The following is a 27,037-nucleotide window of genomic DNA, read 5'->3' as shown; positions in this document are numbered from 1 at the left end:
TATTGGCTAGTGCCTCCTCCCAGGAGTAACAATAGTTGCAGTGAAGGCACCATTGTGGCAACAGCAATTTTTTTGGTGTTCCTCAAGACAAAATAATGCTGGTCTTGTAGGGACCACTGTAACAATGGTTAGCCTCTATTTGTGGAGTAGCAGTGGAAGCCTTGGAGGTGCCATTGTGTTAATGTTGGCTCTCGGATCAGGACCAGTAGTGGTTGCAGCAGGTTGAGCACCATGGTAACTGTAGGCTTTCACAGTTACATTTGTAGCAGAGCATACCGGTAAGCTGATTTCTACTGGAATAGAAATGGCTGAGAGAACCTTAAAAGATCTAGAGCCAAATGTATTAAAGTGACCTGTTAAGAAAGCAAAATCTAAAGCCCAAAATACAAGTATCTTTTTTGCAGTAAATCCCAAGAGGTAGAATGGACTGTAACTTTTTTATTTATTTATTTATTTATTTATTTATTTATTTATTTATTTATTTATATGATGTCTGCTACCTGCAAAATTTTAGTTCAGCAGGTTGTCAAAATAGGCTATGCTCCCTAACCAGCAGATGGAGGCAGATAACACTGAATTCTAATGATGGTTGTCATTACCAGTATAAGCAGTGGTGTACCCTGGAACTAACTAGTCAGTATTTCTCTGCTTCCAGCATATGGTGCAGATTAGAGAATGACACGGGGACAAAATTTGTCCCTGTACCCACCCCATTCCCGTGGGCTCTGTTCTCATCTGCAGAAGCCTCGAACACTTATGATTTTATATTTAAATCTTTTTATTAAGGTATAAAAAGGAACAATATGCTGTTCAACTGTTGTGTATAAATTACAAATAGAAAACAATAATAACGAGCAGCTATAATAACCCTCCCACCACCTCTACCCTTCTAACCCCAACAATAGCTGACTTCTGCTACCCCAAGGAATCCTAATCCAACCTGTTAAAATGTCCAGAGGTACAAAATACTACCCATTCTGTATGCCCTAGAGGGGAGAAATATGTCCTATGATGCATTGTTATGATTTTTTAATCTGTGGGTGAATAATAAGTCAACAATCTAGCTCTCCTGTCTTCCACAGTCCCTCCTTCAATAGAAGATGTGCTGGTAGCAGGAAGTACAAGATCCCCCATGCAAATTTTGCAAGTTGTGGCCAGCATATTTGCTTGTTTTTCCAAAAAATAAAAATATTGTCATCTGCATCAATCAAACATAAATAGCAGTCTAGTTCATTAACAGGCTTCAAAGTAGAAAGTGACACAGGAATAAAGTTTGTCCCCATCCCTGTGTCAGATCACAATGGTGCAGCAAGCTTCTTCATACCACTGTTTTCTTAGAGGACAAGCAGGCCAGTTGTATTCTCAGAGCTGGGCAACGTCATCCAACGGAGCCCAGTGCAGACGTTGACTAGCAAGATAATGTGGAATTTTCTAGCAGAGTCCCACCGCACATGTGCGGGTCCTTCAGTCTTTGTTTTTCCACCAAGCATGGAGAACGTATTATTGTGTCTCCACTTCAGTGCTCTTTTTTTTTCTGTTCCTTACTGTGCAGGTGCTTTTGTCCCTTTTTGTGATTATTTTTACATAAGTACATAATTATTGCCATTCTGGGATAGACCAGCATCCTGTTTCCAACAGTGGCCAATCCAGGTTACAAGTACCTGGCAAGATTCCAAAACAGTACAATACCTTTTATGCTGCTTATCCTAGAAATAAGCAGTGGGTTTCCCCCAAGTTTGTTTTAATTATGACTTATGGACGTTTCTTTTATAAAGCTATCCAAACCTTTTTTAAACCCCGCTGAGCTAACTGCTTTTACAACATTCTCTGGCAAAGAATTCCAGAGTTTAATTACACGTGAATGGTGGAAAAAGGTTTCTCTGATTGAGCGTGGTACCGGAAGATTGGAGGGTGGCCAATGTAACGCCGATTTTTAAAAACGGTTCCAGTGGAGATCCAGGAAATTATAGACCGGTGAGTCTGACGTCGGTGCCTGGGAAAATGGTAGAGGCTATTATTAAAAACAAAATTACAGAGCACATCCGAGGACATGGATTACTGAGACCAAGTCAGCACGGCTTTAGTGTGGGGAAATCTTGCCTGACCAATTTACTTCAATTCTTTGAAGGAGTAAACAATCGTGGACAAAGGGGAGCCAGTTGATATTGTGTATCTGGATTTTCAAAAGGCATTTCACAAGGTGCCACATGAAAGGCTACAGAGGAAATTGGAGGGTCATGGGATAGGAGGTAATGTCCTATTGTGGATTAAAAACTGGTTGAAGGATAGGAAACAGAGAGTGGGGTTAAATGGGCAGTATTTTTTTTTTTATTTGTTACATTTGTACCCCACGCTTTCCACAATGGAGAAGGGTAGTTGGTGGGGTTTCTCAGGGGTCAGTGATAGGGCCGCTGCTCTTTAATATTAATATATTTATAAATGATTTAGAGATGGGAGTAACTAGCAAGGTAATTAAATTTGCTGATGACAAAGTTATTCAAAGTCGTTAACTCGCGACAGGATTGTGAAAAATTACAGAAGGGCCTTACGAGACTGGGAGGCTAAATGGCAGATGTCGTTTAATGTGAGCAAGTGTAAGGTGATGCATGTGGGAAAAAAGAACCCGAATTATAGCTACATCATGCAAGGTTCCACGTTAGGAGTTACGGACCAAGAAAGGGATCTGGGTGTCGTCGTTGATAATACACTGAAACCTTCTGCTCAGTGTGCTGCTGTGGCTAGGAAAGTGAATAGAATGTTGGGTATTATTAGGAAAGGTATGGAAAACAGGTGTGAGGATGTTATAATGCCGTTGTATTGTGCCATGGTGCGACCGCACCTTGAGTATTGTGTTCAATTCTGGTCGCCGCATTTCAAGAACGATATAGTGGAATTGGAAAAGGTGCAGCGAAGGGCGACTAAAATGATAGAGGGGATGGGACGACTTCCCTATGAAGAAAGACTAAGGAGGCTAGGGCTTTTCAGCTTGGAGGAGATGGCTGAGGGGAGACATGATAGAGGTATATAAAATAATGAGTGGAGTGGAGCAGGTGGATGTGAAGCATCTGTTCACGCTTTCCAAAAATAGTAGGACTAGGGGGCATGCGATGAAACTACAGTGTAGTACATTTAAAACAAATAGGAGAAAAATGTTCTTCACCCAACGCATAATTAAACTCTGGAATTCGTTGCCGGAAAACGTGGTGAATGTGGTTAGCTTGGTAGAGTTTAAAAAGGGTTTGGACGGTTTCCTAAAGGACAAGTCCATAGACCGCTACTAAATGGACTTGGGAAAAATCCACAATTTCGGGAATAACATGCATAGAATGTTTGTATGTTTGGGAAGCTTGCCAGGTGCCCTTGACCTGGATTGGCCGCGGTCGGGGACAGGATGTTGGGCTTGATGGACCTTTGATCTTTTTCCAGTATGGCATTACTTATGTACTTATGTTTTAAATTTACTACTTTGTAGCTTCATTGCGTGCCCCCTAGTACTAGTATTTTTGGAAAAAGAGTAAACAAGCGACTCACGTCTACCTGTTCCACTCATTTTATAGACCTCGATCATATCTCCCCTCAACTGTCTTTTCTCCAAGCTGAAGAGCCCTAGCCGGTTTAGCCTTTCCTCATAGGGAAGTCATCCTATGATAGGTGAAAGGTGATAAGAGTGTGGATGAGGGTTCTGGTACTGTGGTCAGAAAGGAAAGGGTGAATTTTGGTGATAGAGAAAAATGACAGGTTTTAGCAGTCTGCGAAATATATGCAGAGAAGGATAGGGAGGAGTCGAAGATGACCCCAAGGTTACGAGCTGATGAGACAGGAAGGATAGAGTGTTATCCATAGAAATAGAGAATGGGGAGGAGGAGAGGTTGGTTTAGGTGGAAAGATAAGAAGCTCAGTCTTGGTCATGTTCAGTTTCAGATGGCGCTGAGACATCCAGGCAGCAATGTCAGACAGGCAGGCTGATACTTTGGCCTGGATTTCGGCTGAGATTTCTGGTGTAGAAAGGTAGATCTGGGAGTCATCAGTGTAAAGATGATACTGAAAGCCACGGGATGAGATCAGAGTAGCAAGGGAAGAAGTATAGATGGAGAAAAGAAGAGGTCCCAGGACAGATCCCTGAGGTACACCAACTGACAGTGGGATAGAAGTAGAGGAGGATCCACTATACACTAAAGGTACGCTGGGAGAGAGAAGAAGAAAACGAGGAAAGAACAGAGCCCTGAAATCCAAGTGAGGACGGCGTATCAAGGAGTAGTCTGTGATCAATTGTGTCAAAAGCAGCAGATAGATTGAGAATGATGAGGATAGAATAGAAATCTTTGGATCTGGCCAGGAACAGATCATTGGAGACTTTAGCAAGCGCTGTTTCAGTTGAATGAAGGGGGCGAAAGCCAGATTGAAGTGGATCAAGAATAGCTTGAGATGAAAGAAAGTCAAGGCAATGGTGGTGAACAGCACGTTCAAATATCTTGGATAGGAAAGGGAGGAGGGAGATGGGGCGATAGTTGGAAGAACAGGTAGTGTCCAATGAAGGTATTTTAAGGAGTGGTGTGACTACGGCATGTTTGAAGGCATCAGGAACAGTCGCAGTGGAAAGTGAAAGATTGAGGATATGACAGATAAAAGGGATGACAGTGGGCGAGAGAGTGTTAAGTAGATGGGTGGGAATAGGATCAGAGGAACAGGTTAGTCTCGAGGAGGAAATAAGATGTATAGTTTCCTCTTCAGTGATTTCGGAAAAGGAAGAAAAGGAGGCAGGGGTTGGAGGGTTGAGAGAATGAACTAAGGGAAGGAGAGGTGGAGGTGACCTAGTTGAGAATTCAAGTTTAATCTTGTGAACCTTATCATGAAAGTACTCAGCCAGAGTCTGGGGGGAAAGTGAAGGGGGAGTTGGAGGTGATGGCACTTTGAGGAGAGAGTTCAGTGTGGCAAAGAGAATTTGTCAACTGGATGTAATAGTCCTGTTTGGCAAGTAAAAGAGCAGACTGGAAGGAGGTCAGCAAGAATTTGAAATGTATGAAGCCCGCATGGGCACAGAATTTCAGCCAAAGGCATTCGGCAGAGCGGGAACAGGAACGTAGGTAGTGGATTTTAGAGGTCAGCCAAGGCTGGGGTTTGGTACGTTTTACAGAACGGGAATGGGAGGAGCGAGAGTATCCAGAGCAGAGGACAGAATAGTATTATAGGAAGAGACAGCCTCATTGACAGACTTGGATAACATAGTGGTAGAGAAGAGATTTGAAACACTGGAGGACAGAGTAGAAGGGTCAATAGCCTTAAGATTCCATTGGTTAAGATTGGACAGGACTGGTGAGGAGGGTGTTTAAGTGTGAAAGTTATCAGATGATAGTCAGAGAGGGGAAGAGTTGAGGCACACAAACTGGATAGGTAGCAGTTTGAGAAGAGGATAAGATCAAGACAGTGGCCGTTCTGGTGAGTGGGGGCATTGGAGCACAGTTGAAGATTGAAAGAGGATGTTAAAGCAAGAAACTGAGAAGCATAAGAGTCTAGGGATCATTAGCATGAATGTTAAAATCCCCAAGAATGAGGGAAGGAGATTAAGGTTCAAGAAATAAGGAAAGGAAGAAAGGGACTTATCAGGGGGTCGATAAATGACTGCTACTCGGAGAGGCAAAGGAGCAAATAGACAGATGGAGTGGACTTCGAAGGAAGAAAAACGGTGAGACTGAGGTGGAAGAAGAGGTTGAAATCTACAAGAGGGTGAAAGTAGTAGCCCTTACACCACCTCCGCTGCCAACTGGGTGAGGAGTATAGGAGAAAAGAACCTCCATGGCATAGGGCCGCGACTGAAACAGAGTCTTCAGGGTAAAGCCATGTTTCAGTTAGGGGAAGCAGACGGAGAGAGTATGAGAGATAAAGAGGTTATGGATGCAGGAAAGTTTGTTACAGACAGAGCGGGCATTCCACAGAGTGCAAGAGGCAGGGAAGAAGGGGGGAGGAGAGGAACAGAAATTAGATTAGAGATATCACGGTGTGACCTGCACAAATAGGATGAGAGCTGATGTGGAGGACCAGGATTGGGATTAATGTCCCCAGCGGAGAGCAGCAGAAGGAGCAAGAGAGTACAGAGAAGAGTAGGAGAGGTATGACGACAGCAACGAAGGCGAGATGTACTCAGAAATAAGATGGATGAATGGAAGAAAGGAAATGTTGAAGGTTGAGCGCTGAGAAAAAGGAAGAGGAAAAAAGAGATGGTGATATGATGAATACAGAGGTTGAACAATGTGTTCCTGCAGTGTACAGTGGTTTCAGATGGAGAAACAGATTAGGAAGGGACTGTACAAACCTCGGAGGTTCTCTAATCTCCACCTGCTGGTAGAGGGAGACAGCCCACAAGTCTCTGGATTGATCTGTTGGGACTAATGGAAAGAAAATTATCAGGTAAGAATTAATTTTTCCTTTCTGCATGTAAATGTAAGCTACCCTTGCCATCTTATTTTATGATCAAAGAAGTAATGGTAAAAGTGAAAGATTGCAAAACAGGAAATATTTTTCTAAAATTGTTTTTTACTTTCTATATCTAATTTAACAGCCTGCGGCAGGGAGTTGGCTGGAAGTGGCGAAAGTAAATGTAGAGCTATCTAGTGTGAATATGAAAAGTAAGGGACTGAAATTTAAGCTGAGCTCCTAAATTTGACCTGTTTTCAGCCAAATTTAGGAGCTTATGTTTTCAGTTGAAAATGTAATTTAGGAGCTGCTCAAATGTATGGTTCTTTTGATATGCTAATAAAAACAAGGTTTGAATAAAAACTGTTAGGTCAAAGCCTTTGAAAAATTATTGATGATGAGAAGCTGAAGATGAATTGGGCAAAAAACGGGCAGGTGTTGAAGGTGCATCTGAGATGTGGAGAAAAATGGCTAATGATGATTTTCAGTTCTGGCCAGTTAAGCTTTTAATTGGCTAACAATCCTAAATCTATCTGGTCACATTTGGTTAGGTGTAGGAAGACTTTCAACCTAATTGGGTTTTTTTTTTTCACTCTTGTCTTCTCTTTTTGCCAAGCCATCATTTCATTTCGCACCACTGTATCCTGAGCACTGCACACCCAACTTGCCTGGCCTTATCAAATAAAACCAATCCTAATCATGATCTACCTCCCACCCAGCTGATATTACCTAATAGTTATGCCTCAGTCATGTGCCCCCTTCCTAGTTGTCTGCCCCCCTGTGAAGGTATCTATATTCCCTCACATAGAGAGGCACCCAGGAAGGATGCAGTAACCATAAGCTAAGATGGGGCCAGATCCATTGGGAAGGGTGTAAAACAGGTTTTGTCTGTGAACCACAAAATCAACCATAGAGGGGAACGACTAGGGAAAAAGTTTCACCTGAACCCAATTGGCAACTCCTCTACCTCTCCGATAGTGATGCAAGACAGCGATACTACTACTACTACTACTAACTAGCATTTCTAAAGCGCTACTAGGGTTACGCAGCGCTGTACAACTTAAACATAGAAGGACAGTCCCTGCTCAAAGAGCTTACAATCTAAAAGACAAGAGAACAATCTAGAGACAAGTGAACAATCTAGAGGACGAGTGAACAGTTAATCTGATAGGGTGGATAGATTGGGGCATTCTATAGATCTCGAGCGGTTAGGCGCCGAAGGCAGCATTGAAGAGGTGAGTTTTAAGCAGAGATTTGAAGATGGGTAGGGAGGGGGCATGGCGTATGGGTAAAGGAAGATTGTTCCAGGCATAGGGTGAGGCAAGGCAGAATGAGCGGAGCCTGGAATTGGCAGTGGTGGAGAAGGGTACTGAGAGAAGGGCTTTGTCCTGTGAGCGGAGGTTACGGGCGGGAACATAGGGGGAGATGAGGGTGGAGAGGTAGTGAGGAGCCGCAGACTGAGTGCATTTGTAGGTAAAGAGGAGGAGCTTGAATTGTATGCGATATCTGATCGGAAGCCAATGAAGTGATTTGAGGAGAGGGGTGATATGAGTATATCGGTTTTGGCGGAATATAAGACGTGCAGCAGCGTGCTGAACTGATTGAAGGGGGGATAGATGGCTGAGTGGGAGGCCGGTGAGCGATACCTCACCAATCCATCCTTGGGGAACTGCTTACGGGAGGAGTCATTTGCTCTATAAGAAGTTTAGAGCCGAGTCAGTCTCCTCTGGGGAAGCTACTGGGAAGGATGCTGGATCTTATCTTGAAGTTAAAATCTTTGAGATAAGGTATGGACTCTTTCTTGTTCAGTTTTCTCTGGATAATTTTTGCCAGTTTACTGTGGACTACCAGATTAGTTGGGTGTTTTTTTTTTATTTTTGTTTGAGTACTCTTTTTTTTTTTTTTTTTTTTTTAAATCAGTTTAAAGGACAAGCTGTTTTCCTGCCAGTGGGAGGTGTAACTGAAGGCAGAGCTACACAGGAGGTGGGCAAGTCAAAACAAGACCTGACCCAGTTGGATGGATTTTTCTTTTGTGTGCTCTGTGGAGAGAGAGTGATAAAGGACAGTTTCCTGAACAGAGGTGACATAAATATATTTATATATATATCCTTAGTAAACCATTTGAAACTTTATTGGGCCTTATTCTGCTGAACTGAACCTTGGGAGGAGGATATGCTGGGTGGGCTGAGGCCCACCAGTAGGCTCTGGTGACAGGACACCGGACACTCGACCTACACCCTTGGATAGGCAGTAACAGAACTACAGGCACTTGGCCCACACCCTTGGCTGGGTGGAGGTATTGCACCCCTTAACAGTCCACCGACTCCCTTCCTAGAACCTCCAGAACCCTCCCCCCACCCTCATAAGCTACTAGTGCAGAGTTGACAGAACAGCACAGGTTAAGGTTAGCTACCCTTCTCTTGTTATCCCCCATTTGCCTACTAGGAATAAAGCTAACTAGTCCTCGTGGATAAGTTGCATAATACTACTGTTAAGGCATGCTGCCAGGAGCATCGCTAATATTTTTATAACACTTTTTAAAATTGATGTGGGCCTATATGATCTGTTACCCTCCTTAGGTATCAGTCACCATTATTCCAGCTAGGTTTATGTCTGGATGGGTGGATGGGTAGCACCATCTAAAATGGAGCTGAACTGGACCAAAGGAGGCAACAGGTACACCAGCAAATTTCTTAGTCGTAGACTCAGCTTGCTCCTCTGTTGTATTTTCTTTTTTTTCCACCCTTCTGCCAAGCTCATAAATGTCAGTGTGCAGCTCTTCCATTAGGGCTGCTATTCCCCCCTCACCCCCACCCCACTCCCCAAAAGGCTGCCAAGTCATCTTTTAGGTCACTGAGCTATGCCCAAAGCTCATTATAGGTCACTGGGTTATTGTCCTCTCTCTCCACTTGGGATCTTGTGGTTGCTTCTCTTCTCTCATGTTGCCATGCCTGCAGCACAGCTAGAAGCCTCTGTTATAGGAATACCTGCAGATCTACCACTTCCTTCCGTGGCCACTGTGGCTCTAAATCCTGGTGTGTTAGGGCTTTGCTGCTGTATTAATGAGCTGTCAAAACTGAGATGGGGTGCGTAATACGCTCACACTTGTCTGTGGGCAGAGCACAGCTTCAGACTTGAGCAGCCATCCCAAACTGCAACTTCACTTCAGGTGTGGCCCACCTTCCTGGATCCAGGTAAAATTTTAAAGCAGACTGAAAGTTAGTGTGGTGCCTTTAAATGCAGGGCTGTGCTCAAGCATTGCTGTATGGTCCTCCCCCCCCCCCCCCCCCATGTTGGGGAGAGGGGGGACGGAACGTGGAAGCACTTTAGCACAGGCCTCTGTTTTAAGCCACTGCTTTGGGGTTGTCTGCTTACAATTTTGGGTTGGGTCTAGGAAGATGGGGAAATAGGGAGTGGATAGGGGGATACTGGCCACATGGGAGGAGTGTGAGTGGGAAGGGGGTTGCTGGCTTCTACTACATTATATAATTTGGTTAATGCAGTTTGTTATAAGTTGAGTTTAATTCAGTTTATTTTTTTTTTTCAGAATGAAATAAATGAGATTCCCTTCTTTGACATCCAGCTGCCTTATGAGTTGGCACTACGAATATTCCAGTATCTGGACAGGGTAGAGCTGGGAAGGTGCGCTCAGGTAAGAGCTAGCACCTTGGACTCTACTGCACATATTACTTTGGCGTAACTAGCTGACGTGTTCCTCATTCCAATCTGATTGTGAGATTGTATTACTGTAATTTGGTCTGGCAGTTTTCCTTCCACCTCTTTGGGTTTCCAGCTCAGTTGAAACGTTCTTCGTTGAGCTTTGGCATCCCATCATTCACCATTACTTGGAGATTTTCTCCTTTCTTATATTGCCCGCTCTGTTCAGTCATAGCAGCAGCAGCCCTTGGCCAGGGAACACAAACTATGGCTTCCTCCAGAGCCCCGCTAATGTGGATCGTAATTTGCCCCCCCTTCCCCCCCACCAAGCATCTTCCCTTGTGATTCAGGCTGAAGAGGAACTGATTGGGCTGAAAGTAAACTAAGTCCTCCCAATAAGAATCGGTATTTCTGGAATTTTGTACATGGATCCCAGAACTAGCCTGAAAGTTTTGGTTTTGTGCCCAAGTTCTGGCTAGTGTTTTCTGTTACTCATGTAACCCTGGTATTAGTGTATACCTAGGCGGCTGCCTAGCATCTGCCCCGTGGAGTGGGAACTCTTATCACATTTCTTGGTTGAGGAACCAAGGCCAGGACCGAAATTACTCTGGGAGGCTGAATAAGCCGTTCAGATTTAAAAAAAAAGTTCTCCACACCAATAACTTGTCAACTCCAATGTACTTTTTGTCTAAATCAGAATCTTTTAAGGCAGTTCAGCATTTAGCAGTGGCAAGGTGTAACATGTAGCAATACAAATTGATAACAGTAGCAAACTATATACAAAGTCTGTCCTTCACTTCCCTCTGGTATTTCTTTAGAAATGCTATTATTTTCCTACTCCTCATTTCAACCACTGAGGTGGCAGAAGTCAGTACAGTTCATGCTACTTTCTCTTGTTGCAGGTACAGCTTACATTTACTGTCCCTGACAAGAATATCTATTATCTAATAGTTATCACAGATTGGCAAAACAAAAGTGTATTAAATCAAATCAGTTGCATTGGCAGCCTGTGAGCTTAGAATTAAATATCTATTAACAATTGTATATTTATTTGAGGAAATGAGCCAAGATATTTGGGCAAATGTTTGAGTTTATACCTCTCAAATTGAGTTTTGAGGTCAGAGACATGTCTTACCAAAGTACATAATTATTGCCATACTGGGACAGACCGGAGGTCATTCAAGCCCAGCATCCTGTTTACAACAGTGGCCAATCCAGGTTACAAGAACCTGGCAAGATCCCATAACAGTACAATACATCTTATGCCACTTACCTTAGAAATAAGTGGTGGATTTTCCCAAGTCCATTTTAATAATGTTTTATGGACTTGAAGCTATCCAAACCTTTTTTTAAAACCCCGCTAAGGTAACTGCTTTTACTATATTCTCTGGCAACAAATTCCAGAGTTCAATTACACATTGAGTGAAGAAATATTTTCTCCAATTCGTTTTAAATTTACTACTTTGTAGCTTCATTGTGTGCCCCACAGTCCTAGTATTTTTGGAAAGAGTAAGCAAGTGATTCATGTCTACCTGTTCCATTTCATCATTCCACTCATTATTTTATAGACCTCTGTCATATCTCCCCTTAGCTTTCTTTTCTCTAAGCTTAACATAGTAACATAGTAGATGACGGCAGAAAAAGACCTGCACGGTCCATCCAGTCTGCCCAACAAGATAAACTCATATGTGCTACTTTTTGTGTATACCCTACCTTGATTTGTACCTGTCCTCTTCAGGGCACAGACCATATAAGTCTGCCCAGCACTATCCCCGCCTCCCAACCACTGGCTCTGCCACCCAATCTCGGCTAAGCTCCTGAGGATCCATTCCTTCTGAACAGGATTCCTTTATGTTTATCGCACGCATGTTTGAATTCCGTTACCGTTTTCATTTCCACCACCTCCTGCGGGAGGGCATTCCAAGCATCCACCACTCTCTCCGTGAAGAAATACTTCCTGACATTTTTCTTGAGTCTGCCCCCCTTCAATCTCATTTCACGTCCTCTAGTTCTATTGCCTTCTCATCTACCGAAAAGGTTCGTTTGCGGATTAATACCTTTCAAATATTTGAACATCTGTATCATATCACCCCTGTTTCTCCTTTCCTCCAGGGTATACATGTTCAGGTCATCAAGTCTCTGCTCATACGTCTTGTAACGCAAATCCCTTACCATTCTCGTAGCTTTTCTTTGCACCGCTTCCATTTTTTTAAAACATACTTCGCAAGATACGGCCTCCAAAACTGAACACAATACTCCAGGTGGGGGCTCACCAACATCTTATACAGGGGTATTAAAACCTCTTTTCTTCTGCTGGTCACACCTCTCTCTATACAGCTAGCAATCTTCTAGCTACGGCCACCGCTTTAGCCTTTCCTCATAGGGAAGTCGTCCCATCCCCTTTATCATTTTTGGCGCCCTTCTCTGTACCTTTTCTAATTCCACCATATCTTGATGCGGTGACCAGAACTGAAGAAAATATTCGAGGTGTGGTCACACCATGGAGCAATACAAAGGCATTATAACGTCTTCATTTTTGATTTCCATTCTTAATGATACCTAACATTCTATTTGCTTTCTTAGCTGCCACACACTGAACAGAGAGTTTCAACGTATCAACAATGGCACCTAGCTCCCTTTCCTGGTCAGTGACTCCTAATGTGGAACCTTGCATTACGTAGCTATAGTTTGGGTTCCTCTTTCCCACATGCATCACTTTGCACTTGCTCACATTAAACGTCATCTGCCATTTGGATGCCCAGTCTCGTAACGTCCTCTTGTAATTTTTCACAATACGCTTGCGATTTAACAACTTTGAATTTAAAGTTATTCAATTACCTGACTAATTACTCCTATCTCTAGATCATTTTACAAATATGTTAAAAAGCAACAGTACCTGATTTGAAAGTTGGAACTGGGGACTTTCCACATGGCAATGTACAACTGAGCCACCAGGCTGGGCCTGAATTACATTTTTTTCTTACGAAGTTGTGCTTTTAAGGGCCTCTTCTCCTAGCCTCTCTATCCTAGAAACTGATAAGAAATTGTTTAATATATTGTTAGCTGTTGTTTTACACTTAATTGTTTCGAACTGGAAAAATAATGTACATCTAAATTATAATGAATGGTGGAGTTACGTGTGTGTGATTAGAAAATATGAAACTATTGTAGCCCATAAACACCGGAGAGTTCAATCTGTCTTGAAGACTTGGGCTCGTTTAGATTCATTTTATCAGGCTCCTCATAGCACTAACTGACCACTGTATAATTGCTGCTTTTCTACAGGTATTGTCATGGAATGCTGATGATGTTCTGTCTTTTAATTTTTGTTTCTTTATTTGCCATGGATTGATGTTGTTGTTTGATTTTTCCTTTCTGTTTTGTGCTTGGAAAACCTTAATAAAAATATGAAACAAACAAACAAAAAAAAAGCAACAGTACCAGCATAGACTCTTGGGGAATCCCACTATCTACCCTTCTCTATTGAGAATACTGACCATTTAACCTTACTCTCTGTTTTCTACCTTTTAACCAATTTTTAGTACACTACAACTCTCCAATTTCCTCTGGAGTCTTTTATGAAGTACTTTGTCAAATGCCTTTTGAAAATCCAGGTACACAATATTGACCGGCTCACCATAATCCACATGTTTGTTCACCCCTTCAAAGAAATGTAATAAATTGGCAAGGCAAGATTTCCTTCACTAAATCCATATTAGCTTTCTCATTAATCCATGCTTTTGAGTATGCTCTGTAATTTTGTTTTTATAATAGTCTGTACCATTTTGTCCGACACCAAGATTGGGCTCACCAGTCTATAATTTTCTGGATCACCTCAGGAACCTTTTTAAAAAGTTGGCATTACATTGTTCACCCTCTAGTCTTCCAGTACCATGCTTGATTTTAAAGATAAATTACATATTAGTAACAATAGTTCTGCAAGTTAATTTTTCAATTCTATCAGTACTCTGGGATGAATACCATCCGGTCCAGGCATTTGCTACTCTTCAATTTGTCAGATTTTGCTGTTATATCTTCCAGGTTTATAGAGATTTCATTTAGTTTCTCTGACTCATCAGCTTTGAATATCTTTTCTGGCACTGGTATCTCTCCCAAATATTCTGTGAAGACCGAAGCAAATAATTCATTTAATCTCTCTGTTTTGGCTTGGTCTTCACTGAGTGCCCCTTTTACTACTACTTCTACTTATCATTTCTGTAGCATTACTAGACGTACGCAGCGCTGTACACTTGAACATGAAGAAACAGTCCCTGCTCGACAGACAATCTAATTAGGACAGACAAACAGGACAAATAAGATAAGGGAATATTAAAGTGAGGATGATAAAATAAGGGTTCTGAACAAGTGAATATGGGTTAGGAGTTAAAAGCAGCATCAAAAAGATGGGCTTTTAGCTTAGATTTGAAGATGGCCAGAGATGGAGCTCGGCTCAGGAAGTCTATTCCAGGCATATGGTGCAGCAAGATAAAAGGAACGGAGTCTGGAGTTAGCGGTGGAGGAGAAGGGTGCAGGTAAGAGAGATTTACCCAGTGAACGGAGTTCCCGGGGAGGAATGTAGGGAGAGATGAGAGTGGAGAGGTACTGAGGAGCTACAGAGTGAATGCACTTATACGTCAATAAGAGGAGTTTGAACTGTTTTTCGGAAACGGATAGGGAGCCAGTGAAGTGACTTGAGAGGGCTAATATGAGCATAATGACACTGACAGAATATTAGTCGTACAGCAGAATTTTGAACAGATTGAAGAGGAGAGAGATGGCTAAGTGGGAGACCTGTGAGAAGCAAGTTGCAATAGTCTAAGTGAGAGGTGATAAGAGTGTGGATGAGGGTTCTAGTAGTGTGCTCAGAAAGGAAAGGGTGAATTTTGCTGAAGTTTTAGCAGTCTGCTGAATATGTGCAGAGAAGGTGTGATAAATAAGAGGCTGTCCTAGCCGGGGCAGGCCACTAGATGGCGCTGTTCCCCTAAAATGTCCAGGATGTCCGGGGTAGGCCACTAGAGGGCGCTAGGAGAATAGGTGGAGGTCGCTAGGACCGGGGAGAGCCCTGGGAGGTCCACAGGTGTAGGAGGTTATGGGCTGGGTCCTGTGTAGCTAATTAACCATTTTATACCCCACCTGAGATGTGAAAGGAAAGGAGGAGGGCTGGTAGCTGAAGAAAGAGAATCCCCCTGGACAGATCTGGCTAAACCCTATGGACTTGTGTTGGACTGTGTGCTCAAGGAAGAAAAACAGGCTGGGGTAAGAAGTCCCTAAAGCAATAGTGTTGGATTGTGTAGCCTCAGTACTTAGAGGAACTGTGTGTTCAAAGAAGAAGTAGGGCTGTGTGTCCCAGTACTGAGAAGCAGGCTGCAAAGCTTGGGGTTAGAAGTCCCCAAAGTATTGAGGTTAATGCGGAGGCTAAGTGTGAAGATATGTAAATGTATAAAGTATTTAAGCTAGAAGAACTGTGCCCAGGGGCTGGAATAAAGGAATTGCCTGAATATGCTGTTGGTGAGACCTGTTTAATTTTGTCTCTGGAGAACCAGGTCACCCTGGCCGAGAGAGGGTAACATGCTAATCTGCATAAATTTGCATACTGAGAACCAGCTCACCCTGAGTGAAAAATGGGGCCCAGGAGCTTGAGTTGGATTGCTCAGGATGCTAAGAAAGGACTGTTTGGAGTTCTGTTCAGAGGCCACAGGCCAGTGAGGCCTGCTGGTGAGTGGGAGCAGAATCCTTATCTTCACAAAGGAGAGGGAGGAATCGAAGATGACCCCAAGGTTATGAGCTGATGAGATAGGAAGGATGAGAGTGTTATCCACAGAAATAGAGAATGGGGGAGGAGGAGAGGTTGGTTTAGGGGGAAAGATAAGAAGCTCAATCTTGGTCATGTTTAGTTTCAGATGGCGCTGAAACATCCAGGCAGCAATGTCAGACAGGCAGGCTGATACTTTGGCCTGGATTTCGGCTGAGATTTCTGGTATGGAGAGGTAGATCTGGGAGTCATCAGCGTAAAGATGATACCGAAACCATGGGATGAGATCAGAGTAGCAAGGGAAAAAGTATAGATGGAGAAAAGAAGAGGTCCCATGACAGATCCCTGAGGTACACCAACTGACAGTGGGATAGAAGTATAGGAGGATCCACTAGAATGTATACTAAAGGTATGCTGGGAGAGATAAGAAGAAAACCAGGAAAGAACAGAGCCCTGAAATCCAAGTGAGGACAGCGTATCAAGGAATAGGCTGTGATCAACAGTGTAAAAAGCAGCAGATAGATCGAGAAGGATGAGGTAGAATAGAGACCTTTAGATCTGGCCAGGAACAAATACATAGTAACATAGTAGATGATGGCAGAGAAAGACCTGCACGGTCCATCCAGTCTGCCCAACAAGATAAACTCATATGTGCTACTTTATGTGTATCTGCCATTTCAGGGCACAGACCGTAGAAGTCTGCCCAGCACTAGCCCCGCCTCCCACCACCGGCTCTGCCACCCAATCTCCGCTAAACTTGCCCGATGTCAGGTTAATCTATGTTATGTCCTCACCTTTGCAAGCCCCAATTGACCAATGTTCATTGTTTTGAGTGAGCCTGGATGCTAGGGATACCCCACATGTGAGAACAAGCAGCCTGCTTGTCCTCGAGGAAAGCAAAGATACTTACCTGTAGCAGGTATTCTCCGAGGACAAGCAGGCTGCTTGTTCTCACTGATGGGTTGACGTCCTCGGCAGCCCCCTCCATCGGAAAGTTTACTAGCAAAGGCCTTTGCTAGTCCTCGCGCGCCCATGCGCGGCCGTCTTCCCGCCCGAAACCGGCTCGAGCCGGCCAGTCTTCTTTCGTCCGCGCTCGGTACGGTCGTGTTACGCCGTTCGTGCCCCAGAGAGTCGACCTCGCGCGTCCTTTGCGACGTGTTTTTTCCTTGTTTTTTTTTTTTAAAAAAAAAGTTCGGGAAGCGCTCCGGAAGTGTTCCGGAAGACCCTTTCGGGTTTTCTGCCCTTCCCGTAATTTTCTCAACTTTTGCCCCGTAAGTTTTCTTTCGTTGTTGGGGTAGGCCTAGTTTGGCCTCGGTCGAGATTTTTCTCCCTTTAAATTTTGGTGCTTCAATTTTCGCCATTTCGGCCTTTGATTTCGCCGGCGTGATTTTTCCGCCCATGACATCGAAGCCTTCCAGCGGCTTCAAGAAGTGCACCCAGTGCGCCCGGGTAATCTCGCTCACTGATAGGCACTCTGCGTGTCTTCAGTGTCTAGGGGCCCAGCACCGCCCTCAGAACTGCAGTCTGTGTTCCCTGTTACAAAGGCGGACTCAGGTAGCGAGATTAGCCCAGTGGAACGTTTTGTTCTCGGGCTCTTCGTCGACATCGGCACCGGAGGCATCGAGTGCATCGACGTCGTCAGCGTCCGGACCATCTTCCTTGGCTGCCGCTCCATCGACTGCATCGAGGCATCGGACCTCTGCATCGGCGCTGAGGCATCGGGCGACTGCATCGACGTCGGTGGTACCGAGACTTCGTCTGCTGATGTCGTCGGACGGAGGTGCATCGTCAGGAGTGCAGGTGAGGGCTGTCCATTCCCCTGCTGGTGGCGGTGAGCCTTCGGGTGGGTCTCCTCCTACCCTGAGGGCTCCTGCGGTACAGCCCCCCCGGGATCGACCCTCTTCGGTCTCGGCCCCTGAGGAAGCGACGGATGGATTCTACGTCCTCCTCGTCGGTGCCGGGGAGCTCCGGTGACATGCTTCGGAAGATGTCGAAGAAGCATCGGCACCGGTCTCCTCCCCATGTCGGCACCGAGAGCTCTGGGTCGCCGAGGGATTCGGCACCCAGCAGGCATCGGCACCGAGAGGACCGCTCACCCTCTGTTCAGGAGGTGTCGATGCGCTCCACTCTGGACAGCCCGGAACAGCCTCCTCGCCCGGAACAGGTTCTGACGTCGACGCCTGCATCGACCTCTCAGCCTTTTTCTGCAGCCACTCTGAACGAGAGCCTCCGGGCCGTTCTCCCAGAGATTCTGGGAGAGCTGTTGCGCCCTACCCCTCCGGTACCGGCGGTGCTTGCGCCTCCGGTACCGTCGAGCGTGGCGCCGGCTGGTCCATCGCCCAGGTTGAGGTCCCCGACGTCGGTACCACGTGTGGTGCCGACCGCGGCCACCTCCCAGGAAGGCTCCCCGACTACGTCGTCGGAGGGAGCTTCGCCGATGCGGGCGAGGGAGTCTACCTCTCGACGCCCCCATCGTGGACGTGGCTCCACGGAGTCGAGCCGGGCGAGGTTGCAGACACAGGTCCGTGAACTTGTGTCTGACACCGAGGGTGAGGCCTCGTGGGAGGACGAAGAAGACCCCAGATATTTCTCTGACGAGGAGTCTGAGGGTCTTCCTTCTGATCCCACTCCCTCTCCTGAAAGGCAGCTTTCTCCTCCTGAGAGTCTGTCTTTCGCTTCCTTTGTCCGGGAGATGTCTACGGCCATCCCCTTCCCGGTGGTTGTGGAGGACGAGCCCAGGGCTGAAATGTTTGAGCTCCTGGACTATCCTTCTCCACCTAAGGAAGCGTCCACTGTTCCCTTGCACCATGTCCTGAAAAAGACATTGCTTGCGAACTGGACCAAGCCATTAAGTAATCCCCACATTCCCAAGAAGGTCGAGTCCCAGTACCGGATCCATGGGGACCCAGAGCTGATGCGCACTCAGTTGCCTCATGACTCTGGAGTTGTGGATTTGGCCCTAAAGAAAGCTAAGAGTACTAGGGAGCATGCTTCGGCGCCCCCGGGCAAAGACCCTAGAACCTTAGACTCCTTTGGGAGGAAGGCCTACCATTCTTCTATGCTCGTGGCCAAGATCCAGTCTTACCAGCTCTACACGAGCATACACATGCGGAACAATGTGCGGCAGTTGGCGGGCTTGGTTGATGCTCTTCCCCCTGAGCAAGCCAAGCCTTTTCAGGAGGTGGTCAGGCAGCTGAAGGCGTGCAGAAAATTCCTGGCCAGAGGAGTTTATGACACTTTTGATGTTGCGTCCAGGGCCGCTGCTCAAGGTGTGGTGATGCGCAGGCTGTCATGGCTGCGTGCCGCCGACCTGGAGAATAGACTCCAGCAGCGGATTGCGGACTCGCCTTGCCGTGCGGACAACATTTTGGGGGAAAAAGTCGAGCAGGTGGTAGAGTCTCTCCACCAGCGGGACACCGCATTCGACAAGTTCTCCCGCCGGCAGCCTTCAGCCTCTACCTCTACAGGTAGAAGATTTTTCGGGGGAAGGAAGACTGGTCCCTATGCTTCTGGTAAGCGTAGGTACAATCCTCCTTCCCGACAGCCTGCGGCCCAGGCTAAGCCCCAGCGCGCTCGCTCTCGTCAGCAGCGTGCGCCTCAGCAAGGCCCCGCGGCTCCCCAGCAAAAGCAAGGGGCGAGCTTTTGACTGGCTCCAGCAGAGCCTAGCCGACATCCCAGTGTCAGTGCCGGGCGACCTGCCGGTCGGAGGGAGGTTGATAGCTTTTCACCAAAGGTGGCCTCTCCTAACCTCCGATCAGTGGGTTCTGCAAATAGTCCGGCAGGGATACACCCTCAATTTGGCCTCAAAACCTCCAAATTGTCCACCGGGAGCTCAGTCTTACAGCTTCCAGCACAAGCAGGTACTTGCAGAGGAACTCTCTGCCCTTCTCAGCGCCAATGCGGTCGAGCCCGTGCCATCCGGGCAGGAAGGGCTGGGATTCTATTCCAGGTACTTCCTTGTGGAAAAGAAAACAGGGGGGATGCGTCCCATCCTAGACCTAAGGGCCCTGAACAAATATCTCGTAAAAGAAAAGTTCAGGATGCTTTCCCTGGGCACCCTCCTCCCCATGATTCAGCAAAACGATTGGCTATGCTCTCTGGACTTGAAGGATGCCTACACTCACATCCCGATACTGCCAGCTCACAGACAGTATCTGCGATTTCAGCTGGGCACACGCCACTTCCAGTACTGTGTGCTACCCTTTGGGCTCGCCTCTGCGCCCAGGGTGTTCACAAAGTGCCTAGCTGTGGTAGCAGCGGCACTGCGCAGGCTGGGGGTGCATGTGTTCCCATATCTCGACGATTGGCTGGTGAAGAACACATCCGAGGCAGGAGCCCTGCAGTCCATGCAGATGACTATTCGCCTTCTGGAGCTACTGGGGTTTGTGATAAATTATCCAAAGTCCCATCTTCTCCCAATGCAGAGACTCGAATTCATAGGAGCTCTGCTGGATTCTCGGACGGCTCGCGCCTATCTCCCAGAGACGAGGGCCAACAACTTGTTGTCCCTCGTCTCGCGGGTGCGAGCGTCCCAGCAGATCACAGCTCGGCAGATGTTGAGATTGCTGGGCCACATGGCCTCCACAGTTCATGTGACTCCCATGGCCCGCCTTCACATGAGATCTGCTCAATGGACCCTAGCCTCCCAGTGGTATCAGGCCGCTGGGGGTCTAGAGGACGTGATCCACCTGTCCACGAGTTTTCTCAAATCCCTATATTGGTGGACGATTTGCTCCAATTTGACTCTGGGACGTCCCTTCCAAATTCTTCAGCCACAAAAGGTGCTGACCACGGATGCGTCCCTCCTGGGATGGGGAGCTCATGTCGATGGGCTTCACACCCAAGGAAGCTGGTCCCTCCAGGAACGCGATCTGCAGATCAATCTTCTGGAGTTACGAGCGATCTGGAACGCTCTGAAGGCTTTCAGAGATCGGCTGTCCCACCAAATTATCCAAATTCAGACAGACAACCAGGTTGCCATGTACTATGTCAACAAGCAGGGGGGCACCGGATCTCGCCCCCTGTGTCAGGAAGCCGTCAGCATGTGGCTCTGGGCTCGCCGTCACGACATGGTGCTCCAAGCCACATATCTGGCAGGCGTAAACAACAGTCTGGCCGACAGGTTGAGCAGGATTATGCAACCTCGCGAGTGGTCGCTCAATTCCCGTGTGGTACGACAGATCTTCCAGGTGTGGGGCACCCCCTTGGTAGATCTCTTCGCATCTCGAGTGAACCACAAAGTCCCTCAGTTCTGTTCCAGGCTTCAGGCCCACGGCAGACTGGCATCGGATGCCTTCCTCCTGGACTGGGGGGAGGGTCTGCTGTATGCTTATCCTCCCATACCTCTGGTGGGGAAGACTTTGTTGAAACTCAAGCAAGACCAAGGCACCATGATTCTGATTGCTCCTTTTTGGCCGCGTCAGATCTGGTTCCCTCTTCTTCTGGAGTTGTCCTCCGAAGAACCGTGGAGATTGGAGTGTTTTCCGACCCTCATCACACAGGACGAAGGGGCACTTATGCATCCCAGCCTCCAGTCGCTGGCTCTTACGGCCTGGATGTTGAGGGCGTAGACTTTGCCTCTTTGGGTCTGTCAGAGGGTGTCTCCCGCATCTTGCTTGCTTCCAGGAAAGATTCCACTAAGAGAAGTTACTTCTTCCATTGGAGGAGGTTTGCCGTCTGGTGTGACAGCAAGGCCCTAGATCCTCGCTCTTGTCCTACACAGACCCTGCTTGAATACCTTCTGCACTTGTCTGAGTCTGGTCTCAAGACCAACTCTGTAAGGGTTCACCTTAGTGCAATCAGTGCTTACCATTATCATGTGGAAGGTAAGCCGATCTCAGGACAGCCTTTAGTTGTTCGCTTCATGAGAGGCTTGCTTTTGTCAAAGCCCCCTGTCAATCCTCCTACAGTGTCATGGGATCTCAATGTCGTTCTCACCCAGCTGATGAAACCTCCTTTCGAGCCACTGAATTCCTGCCATCTGAAGTACTTGACTTGGAAGGTCATTTTCTTGGTGGCAGTTACTTCAGCTCGTAGAGTCAGTGAGCTTCAGGCCCTGGTAGCCCAGGCTCCTTACACCAAATTTCATCATAACAGAGTAGTCCTCCGCACTCACCCTAAGTTCCTGCCAAAGGTCGTGTCGGAGTTCCATCTGAACCAGTCAATTGTCTTGCCAACATTCTTTCCCCGTCCTCATTCCTGCCCTGCTGAACGTCAGCTGCACACATTGGACTGCAAGAGAGCATTGGCCTTCTACCTGGAGCGGACACAGCCCCACAGACAGTCCGCCCAATTGTTTGTTTCTTTTGATCCCAATAGGAGGGGAGTGGCTGTAGGGAAACGCACCATATCCAATTGGCTAGCAGATTGCATTTCCTTCACTTACGCCCAGGCGGGGCTGGCTCTTGAGGGTCATGTCACGGCTCATAATGTTAGAGCCATGGCTGCGTCGGTAGCCCACTTGAAGTCAGCCTCCATTGAAGAAATTTGCAAAGCTGCGACGTGGTCATCTGTCCACACATTCACATCTCATTACTGCCTGCAGCAGGATACCCGACGCGACAGTCGGTTCGGGCAGTCAGTTCTTCAGAACCTGTTTGGGCTTTAGGATCCAACTCTACCCCCCGAGGGCCCTGTTTGTTCTGTTCCAGGCTGCACTCTCAGTTAGTTGGTAAATTTTTTAGGTCAATCTCAGTTTGTCCTCGCCGTTGCGAGGCCCAATTGACCATGGTTGTTGTTTTGAGTGAGCCTGGGGGCTAGGGATACCCCATCAGTGAGAACAAGCAGCCTGCTTGTCCTCGGAGAAAGCGAATGCTACATACCTGTAGAAGGTATTCTCCGAGGACAGCAGGCTGATTGTTCTCACAAACCCGCCCGCCTCCCCTTTGGAGTTGAGTCTTCCCTTGAAGTGTATTGTCTTGCTACATACTGGACTGGCCGGCTCGAGCCGGTTTCGGGCGGGAAGACGGCCGCGCATGGGCGCGCGAGGACTAGCAAAGGCCTTTGCTAGTAAACTTTCCGATGGAGAGGGCTGCCGAGGACGTCAACCCATCAGTGAGAACAATCAGCCTGCTGTCCTCGGAGAATACCTTCTACAGGTATGTAGCATTCGCTTTCTTTGAGGACAGTAGGCTGATTGTTCTCACCAACCCGCCCACCTCCTCTTTGGATTTATTTATTTCTTTACATGCTTTTTGATTTTAACTGATGAGACGTGCTCACGTGATGGGCAGGAAATCAGTCCGCGCATGCGCGGTGCACGCTTGCAAAATGCCGATTTGTGGTCCGACGTGGACGTCCACCCACATGTGAGAACAATCAGCCTGCTGTCCTCAGAGAATACCTGCTACAGGTAAGTATCTTCGCTTTTCTGTGGTACAAACCAATGTGGCTTACGTATTATATACAGGTACTTTTTCTATTCCTGATGGGCTCACAATCTAAATTGTGGACAATATCTTGAAATCCTCAGTTCCAATGTGTGTGGGGCCAGTCAAAAAAGCAAATGAAATAGGGAATTATTTGGAAAGAATAGATAATACAGCAGAATAATGTTTCTGTACATGGTACGTCCACATCACAAATTCTCTGAACAATTCTGGTCACCCCATTTCAAAGACAGATTTTAAGAACATACATCAATAAAAATGATTGAGAATGAAACATGTCCCTTTTGAAGACAGGCTGAACAGATTAAAGCTCTTCATCTTGGAGAAAAGGCACTTAGAAGGGTTATGATAGAGGTTTACAAATCATGAATACACATTTAACAGCACCGAGCTTCAAATAACAAAGATATAAAGCAATGTCAGCATAATACTAACGAAACAACTTGTTTGAGATAATGTGGGATATAAATGTCACAAACAAACATCTATTAAGCACACCCTAGAACATTCAATGAATAGATTGGGGCCCCTGACTTTTTGAGGATCAAAACATAAATATACTGGTTTAGACTAAAGATCCATTAAGCCCAGCATCCTGTCTCTAATATAGGTAACCAGCCACTATTAACCTGGGATGGAACAGGTTAATAGGGACTGGTTACCTATACCTTCACACTGCACTGTGACTAGAGGATATGCCATGAAAGAGCAGATTTAAAATACATTGTAGAATTTTTTTTTCACAATGAACAATCGAGCTATGGAATTTGTTGGTAAGATGTGATCATGGAATATAATATAAGATGAATTTAAAAGGGTTGTGGACAAATTAATAGAGAATTCCATAAATATTTATTATTTGAATGGATATCAAAATGCTACAGGTCATTTCTGGGAAGAATCTGTAAGAAATTGATCTATGTTTTGGTATCTTTAGGGTAATTCCCAAGTAATGTGAATTGGCTGATGATGTAATTGTATAATACTGACTACAGTTCATTTTCTGTGGTCTTATTAAATTTGTCATTTATACATCTATGTGATAGACTTCTCAACTGTGATGTCTTTTCATCTGGCAGTTTCCACCTTTTCTTGCTTTGTTCTTCTAGCTCAGTTGAAAGCAAGAATGGAGTGTGGCACCATGAGCCTTTATTTGTTACCACCTGGAGATTTTTCTCCTTGCTGTCCTCTAGTGACGGTCATAGACCAGTGGCCATGCACCAAATCTCCCTCACAAGTAATCTTGGGCCTTAAATCTGTTCTCCAGGTTTCACCCTTAAGCAGTGAATCATGACTTCCCTTCCTCTCCTGGAGCTGTGGGTATTGCTAATGCAGAATACCAAGACCCTGCTGAGTTGGGGTGTGGAAGACCTGATTTGAAAGTTGGAACTGGGGACCTTCCACATGGCAATGTACAACTGAGCCACCAGGCTGGGCCTGAATTACATTTTTTTTTCTGAAATAATATAACTGCAAAACTAGTTGACGTTTTGGATTACTAAATTATTAAAATTAGTCTAAATTTGTCATTCAGTGCATATTGCTGTCCATTATGAAGTCCGTAAATGTTAACTCTATGAATATGAGGAAGCAGTCCCTGTAGCAGCTGGCTCTACAATTAGATAGTAGTCTGTGCAAGAAGTTGGATGTCTCAAGTAAGACATCAAGGCAAGGGCACTTATTTTTGTGATACAATTCCCTCGCAGCCTATATTGCTTCTAGAAGATGGGTTATAAAGGAAAACAAAACATTATTTTGAAATTTCTTTTTCTTTGTAACTGCCTCATTAGTGGTGATATCTATTAGGGGTTTTTCATAATGCCCACTGGATCTTCCATCTAATAGGCTAGCATAAAATAACACTTTCCAATTACTTAGAAATCACCACTACACAGAACATTTTCTAGCAGTTACTGCTGAGCCCAGAGCAGCGGTTTGTGCCTTAAGTCACTGGATGAGAACTGACAGTGAATACTGTACAGAGGCCACAGGGAAGGTACATGTATTAGCTTATATATATATATATATATATATATATATATATATATATATATATATATATATAATACACGTGTGTGTGTGACTGGTAGAAAATTGCAGTACATTATTGAACAAGAGAAAAATAGAAATAAAGCGGAAGCTACAACAAATAATTTGCCCTAATAAACTTATTTAGTCTGTAATTAAAATAGGCGAACCAAGGCACAAATTAAAGGAAAAGGGGAAAATCTGACATTGGTGCCTTTTCTACGTGCTCATTCTCAGCTGAATCAACTAGGCCACAGTGATACCTCAGGAACCTGACATAACTTATCAGACAAGGTTCATAAAACACATCTAATACTTCTATATGTCACAACACATTTCCTTAGTCCGTACCAGATCAGTCCAGAACCAGTGGTTATGCCGTCAAACAGCAGATGGAAGATGGAGATCAGTCACTTGTGAGCTTTGTCCTGTAAAGAGCACCACGCATCTCTAGCTTAGCAGTATTTCTGTCTCCAGCACATGGTGACAGGTGTACTGTGCAGTGGTACTGGACTGATATTTGCTCCTGGCCATTTTGAAAAGTGGTTAACCAGTAGAGCTTGGAGAAGAGGGATGGAACCCAGGGTCTGGCAACAAGGCTGCAGTTGTGGGGTATGCACAGAGGAGTCTGGGTCCTTCTTCTTGTCTCCAGTTTGACAGGTAGTCTCAGGTGTGGTTTTTCCTGCCAGATAGTTTCATTGGAAAAACTACCTTAAACAGGGATCAGGGCTGGGAGCAGTTGCTAGTGTGTGTATGTGTGTGTGTTGGGGGGATGGAGATTTCAGTCATTGTTCACCTCTCAGGAGAGCTTTGACAGGCAGCCAGGCAGTAAAGGTCGGTGTCCAGGTCATAAGTACATATGTATTGCTATACTGGGACAGACTAAAGGTCCATCAAGCCCAGCATCGTGTTTCCAACAGTGGCCAAACCAGGTCACAAATACATGGCAAGATCCCAAAAAAGTACAATACATTTTATGTTTCTTATCCTAGAAATAAGCAGTGGATTTTCCCCAAGTCCATTTTAATAATGGCCTATGGACTTTTCATTTAGGAAGCCGTTCAAACCTTTTTAAACCCCTCTAAGCTAACTGTATTCACCACATTCTCTGGCAACGAATTCCAGAGTTTAATTACACATTGAGTGGTGAAAAATGTTCTCTGATTTATTTTAAATTTACTACTTTGTAACTTCATTCCACGCCCCCAGTCCTAGCATTTTTGGAAAGAGTAAACAAATGATTAATATCTACTCGTTCCACTCCACTCCATTATTTTATAGACCTCTATCATATTTCCCCTCAGTCATCTTTTCTCCAAGCTGAAGAGCCCTAGCCACTTTAGCCTTTCCTCATAGAGAAGTCGTCCCATCCCCTTTTGTCATTTTCGTCGCCCTCCTCTGTACCTTTTCTAATTCCACTATATCTTTTTTGAGATGCGGTGCCCAGAATTGAACACAATATTCAATATGTGGTCGCACTATGGACCAATACAAGGGCATTATAACGTCCTCATTTTTGTTTTCCATTCCTTTCCTAATAATACTTAACATTGTATTTGCTTTCTTAGCCACCACAGCACACTGAGCAGAGGGTTTCAACTTATCATCAACGACAACGCCTAGATCCCTTTTTTGATCGGTGACTCCTAACGTGGAACCTTGCATTACGTAGCTATAATTTGGGTTCCTGTTTTCCACATGTATCACTTTGCACTTGCTCACATTAAACGTCATCTGCCATTTAGATGCCCATTCTCCCAGTCTCGTAAGTGCCTCTTGTAATGTTTCACAATCCTCCTTC

The 27,037-nt window shown here is 45.6% G+C and overlaps 1 protein-coding gene across 1 annotated transcript in view; it reads left to right on the top strand.

Annotated features, from left to right (window-relative positions):
• The window catches only part of FBXW8 (F-box and WD repeat domain containing 8), a 331,216-nt gene that overhangs the window by 20,806 nt on the left and 283,373 nt on the right, over window positions 1-27,037 (top strand). Inside the window, exon 2 of the mRNA XM_030219095.1 lies at window positions 9,959-10,063. Coding sequence (XP_030074955.1) covers window positions 9,959-10,063 — 105 coding nt within the window. The remainder of the gene's footprint in view (window positions 1-9,958; window positions 10,064-27,037) is intronic.

Source organism: Microcaecilia unicolor, chromosome 11, assembly GCF_901765095.1.
Source record: "Microcaecilia unicolor chromosome 11, aMicUni1.1, whole genome shotgun sequence".
NCBI classification, from domain to species: Eukaryota; Metazoa; Chordata; class Amphibia; order Gymnophiona; family Siphonopidae; genus Microcaecilia; species Microcaecilia unicolor.
The sequence above is the reverse complement of the archived record's forward strand: the minus strand, read 5'-3'. Positions and strand labels throughout refer to the sequence as shown.